Source organism: Borostomias antarcticus (assembly GCF_949987555.1).
Source record: "Borostomias antarcticus genome assembly, chromosome: 5".
Lineage (NCBI taxonomy): Eukaryota > Metazoa > Chordata > Actinopteri > Stomiiformes > Stomiidae > Borostomias > Borostomias antarcticus.
In genome coordinates, this window is record NC_140238.1 from 8,480,114 (window position 1) to 8,485,113 (window position 5,000).

The following is a 5,000-nucleotide window of genomic DNA, read 5'->3' on the forward strand; positions in this document are numbered from 1 at the left end:
CTAATGGTTTAACTCTATTTGCATTGCATAACGGCTGCAGCTTGTTGAGGTTACAGTCTTAAATCACACCGTGTCACACATACTTGTACAGTAGCAGTGGAGCGTGGAGGGACTTCCCTTCCTATAAACATGAAAGCTTAGTGAAGCCACAGTGCAGTACTGTACCATGAGTGTCACCTCTGTCTGCTAGGACGACTGGGGCGGTTGTGGCTCAGGAAGTAGATCGGGTCGTCAGCGCTTCGAATCCCGGCTCTCCCTGTCCACATGTTGAAGTGTCCTTGAGTAAGACACTGAACCCCGAATTGCAATGAGTAGGCTAGCACCTTGCATGGCAGCTGCCACCATTGGTGTGTGAATGTACAGTATGTGTGAATGGGTGAATGAGAGGCCAATGTAAAGGGCTGCGGATAAATGTGCTATATAAGTGCAGTCTATTAACCATTTACCATGAGGCAGCAGCTATCATCACATAGGCTGGTTCATACACACAATGAACACAATTAACTATTATCATACAGTAACAAATGAGTACTCTAATGTTGCACCCCTGTTTGTGGTACCAAGGTGGACTCTCCTGTTTCGGCTCGTACCTGCAGGCAGCTATAGAGAACTGGTTGGTTGTTGCTGCTCTTGTTCAGGCAGGCCTCAAGCCTGTGAATTTTGCATTTGGAGGAGGCGGAGCTGGGCCGCTGTACCCACCTGCCCCCCTGGAGGTGTTCTGTGGGCTGGATGACTGGTGGTTGAACAGGAATCCCTCACCAACGAACTCTGTGTCTCAGTACCAATGCTGATAGCATCTCCTAGCTACTGGTGGTGGGAGCTGTCCTGTTCGCCTACAGGAGAATGATCAGTCTCTGACATTGGGAACAAGCCATGCCAATATGGCCACAGCAAGGAAAGGTAGAGCTTATTCATTTACTATTGAACTAAAACTGATCTATTACTGTATGCTATTGGTCATTCGTTTGATGGCTGTCTTCGTTTAGTGCATCACATGGATTGTCTGTTTAGTTCATTTGGTGTAATTTACAGTATCCAGTATTTTGTACGTTACAAAATCTTATATATAATACAATATACAATATACAACATCTAAGCATGTTGCTTTTTGAGCTGTTACTTTCAGATTCATTCTCAGGTGACTTGATCTCTGTGAGGGATGATAATGTTTCTCACTGTATTGAATCATGCCAACCCTATAATGGATTGCAGTTGCAGGTTGCACTTAGAGGAGTAGTCTGTGTTCCCAGAGCAGGTTCCTCTGTGTTCCCAGAGCAGGTTGAAACAGTGTTGCTCTAAAGGGCAGAGGCTGAAGTGAAAGGCACAGTTTTAGATTAATGCTTCTTGGCAAACCAACAAGCGTGTCATGACTCTCCACTTTCTTCCTCTTCCCATGCCAAACTTGAATTCTCCGAGCATTGGTGCTGTCATTGTGTCTGCACTGTTGAGGTACATACAGTAGGTAATTAAGCCCATTCTATTTGTGTTGGATTGTGCTAGAATACACATTTTTAAAGTCCCATGTCATGGTTGTAATACCAAGGTTATGTTTATCCCCATTCGTCATCTGACTCACACGCTTGGAGCAGGTTGTGATGAATAACATCAGACAGTGACCGAGGCCAAGACTGGCCTCTGTGAAACAGCTTACTGAGTACCCTAGACTCCTCAGCGGTCAGTCAGGCTATCAGTGTATCTCCCGGCTCAGTGAAGCAGACAGAGGGGACGCGGACGAGGGGCTCATCGTGGAGCTGAGGCACTTCTAGATGATAACAGCGTTGGGACCTGTATTGAGCCCACAGTTAGAAGGCTAGTTACAAAGAACGAATGTCAGAATTCCCCTAGGGAGTTTCTTTTAAAAAACAGGCTGGGATATAAGGGGGAACTGTCACAGTGGAAGGATATACGGGAAGGGTTAGACGTGCTAATCAAGGACGTGAGCAGGTTTTAGAAGTGCGTTTGGGGACTATGGAGATTGAGGACTGGATCCTTTCTGAGGATGTTCCCACAACTGCTGACTTGACTGATTTTGAAGATATTTGCGGTGGTAAGTAAAAGCCTATGCTGCTGTCTCAACGTTGGGGCCAATCGAGGCTACGCTAGGCTACATCGAGGTGTAATACATTGCAGGTGTTCGAGGAGAGGGAGGAGCCAGGTATAGGGGGTTCTGCCAAAGGAGCTACAGTAGCAGACGAAAGAAAACGTACAACGCCCCGCCTCTGTTGCTATACCGTACGCATTGCATATTCACTGTTAAATGTTATGTGATCTCATCATGTCTTTGTTCCTCTTCTCTCGACAGTGGAGCAGGAGCAGATCCAGAAGAGAACCTTCACTAACTGGATCAATGCTCAGCTGTCAAAGGTAACAGTACCTGGATGGGACACACGGCGTGTCAATGTTTTGACGGCACATCCCGCACACCCACTAGGAGTGAGGTGTCCCCGATGCTGCTTATGGCAGCAGAGGTCGGCTTTGCATGTGACAAGGGGAGAAGGAGAGAGAGGGGGGGGGGAAGGGCATCCATGTAAATATAGCTGCTCGGAGCAGAGTTCAGAGCGCACAGACAGACAGCAACAGACGTACCCCACCCCCGACCTCCTTCCCTTCCCCCCACTTTCCAACGTGGAGTGTGGCCAGAGCTGGGCTGGGTGTCTTGGTTGTGGACCCTGTACTGTGGCGCAGCACGAGCCCATGGGACTGCGAATGCATCCAGCCGACTGCATGGTTGAACGAACTTGCTAAGCTCTGGTTTCTTTGCATCGTAATTGACACTGTGTCACATGTTACATGTGTTTTATAAGAAAACGTTTTGAGCCTGAGGACCAGTACTCGTTCGTATGTTATTAGATAATGTGTTGAAATGTTCCCGTTCACACAAATGACTTCACACATGCTATGAATCTGAATAACTATGAACAGTCATAGTCATAACGAGTGATTGGAGAACGTGGTAGTGTCATGTGCCATGTGAATGAGACATCTGTGTGTGTTGTGGTTTCAGAGGAAGCCTCCGTGCATGGTGCTGGACCTGTTCAATGACTTCCGTGACGGGTCCAAGCTGCTGGACCTGCTGGAGGTGATGAGTGGCCAGAGAATGGTGAGTCTCACACTGTCTGTCTGTCTGTGTTTGTCTGTCTGTCTGTCTGTCTGTCTGTCTGTCTGTCTGTCTGTCTGTCTGTAGGTCTGTCTGTCTGTCTGTCTGTCTGTCTGTCTGTCTGTCTGTCTGCAGGTCAGTCAGTCAGTCAGTCTGTCTGTCTGTAGGTCTGTCTGTCTGTCTGTACTGTATTTCGGTCAGTCTGTTTGTTCTTTCTGTCTGTCTGTCTTTCTGTCTGTCTGCAGGTCAGTCAGTCAGGCAGTCAGTTTGTCTTTCAGTCAGTCAGTCAGTCAGTCAGTCAGTCAGTCAGTCAGTCAGTCAGTCAGTCAGTCAGTCTGTCAGTATGTCAGTCTGTCTGTCTGTCTGTCTGTCTGTCTGTCTGTCTGTCTGTCTGTCTGTCTGTCTGTGTTTCTCACACAGTTCTGTTTAAATCAAATTAAACACGCTCCACCCAAAACAGAAGAGGAATTCCTGTTTTCTCCACCTTCTGTTACTGTATCTATCTTTGTCTCATTCATTTAGCTTTTCTCACTCCTTCGACCACAGTGTTTCTCTGTTACTGTATCTATTTTTGTCTCAGTCATGTAGCTCTCTCACTCCTGATTCTCTGTTCCCTGGTCCCTCCTGGCATCACTCTCTGTTGTCTGTTTCAGAGTCGGGAGAAAGGCAGAGGCATCTTCCAGCACAGGAGCAACATTGAGACAGCTCTTTCTTTTTTAAAGAAGAAATCGGTAAGGGACTCCTTTGTTGCACTGGATCCATGCATGCGTGTTTCAAAGTTTTCTTTATAACATGTTTTTTTGCGGGGTGGGGGTATGGTTCACACACAGATCAAACTAGTCAACATTAACATTCCTGACATCATCGACGGTCGACCGTCCATCATCCTGGGCTTGATATGGACCATCATTTTACAATACCATGTGAGTCTCATTCATATTCAGCTGTTAGAGTGAGTCTCATGCTGTGTGTGAGAAAAAGACCGAGTGGTGTGGTTCACTGTGGTCGGTAAACCTTTATAACCTGTCCCCCCCCCCTGCAGATTGAGGAGCTGGCCAGCAGCCTGTCCTTCAGCTCCCGCCAGTCCTCCATCGAGTCTCTGGCCAGCCTGGACACCCGCTCCACCCTGTCCACCCGCTCCACCTCCAGCAGCCCCGTGCTGCTCAGGGGCTCCCCTCTGCACAACCGCTTCAGGGTGTCGGCCAAGAAAGCCCTGCTCCTCTGGGTCCGGGAGCAGTGTCACAAGTGAGCCCCGCCCCCCCGCCGCCCCCCCTCTCGCGTCCTCGCGTTCCCCCCCCGCTACTTACACTCACCATGGCACGTCTGTTATTTTGAAGGACATTAATGCACGTGTCCCTGTCAAGGTGCTAAACGGAAACGTACGCAACAAATGTCGAGTGTGTGTGTGTGTCAGGGCTGGCTGCACCCTGGTTGTGAAGGACTTCAAGGCCAGCTGGCGGACCGGAGTCGTCTTCCTCGCCATCCTGTATGCCCTGAGGCCGGACCTGGTGGACCTGTCCAAGGCCAGAACCAGAACCAACAAGCAGAACCTAGAGGAGGCCTTCCGCACCGCCGAGCGCGAGCTGCGTATCCCCAGACTGCTGGAGCCCGATGGTATGTGAGAGCTGCACCCCGGGGGGTGAGAGAGGGGAGGGTGATGATCTGATGACTGGGTGGACCCAGCTCGATCTGTTGTGAAAAGCTCACTTGTTGTGCTGTGCCCTGTGGTCACAAGTCACTTCTGCTAAATTGTAATCAATCCTACTTAGTTCAGTTTCTCTTGGACCATACTGTGAGTGTTTCTGGCAACTTGTTTTTGGGGACAGATGTTGATGTGCGAGACCCTGACGAGAAGTCCATCATGACCTATGTGGCCCAGTTTCTTCAATACTCCAAAGAGCTG

At 49.1% G+C, this 5,000-nt stretch overlaps 1 protein-coding gene across 1 annotated transcript in view; it reads left to right on the forward strand.

The window, feature by feature from the left end:
- Nucleotides 1-5,000, forward strand: part of syne2b (spectrin repeat containing, nuclear envelope 2b) — a gene marked incomplete at both ends in the record, with an annotated part of 88,478 nt that overhangs the window by 2,016 nt on the left and 81,462 nt on the right. Inside the window, 7 exons of the mRNA XM_084438440.1 lie at nucleotides 2,303-2,364; nucleotides 3,005-3,100; nucleotides 3,751-3,828; nucleotides 3,928-4,020; nucleotides 4,140-4,342; nucleotides 4,512-4,711; nucleotides 4,924-5,000. The exon at nucleotides 4,924-5,000 is cut by the window's right edge and continues 24 nt beyond it. Coding sequence (XP_084294566.1) covers nucleotides 2,303-2,364; nucleotides 3,005-3,100; nucleotides 3,751-3,828; nucleotides 3,928-4,020; nucleotides 4,140-4,342; nucleotides 4,512-4,711; nucleotides 4,924-5,000 — 809 coding nt within the window. The remainder of the gene's footprint in view (nucleotides 1-2,302; nucleotides 2,365-3,004; nucleotides 3,101-3,750; nucleotides 3,829-3,927; nucleotides 4,021-4,139; nucleotides 4,343-4,511; nucleotides 4,712-4,923) is intronic.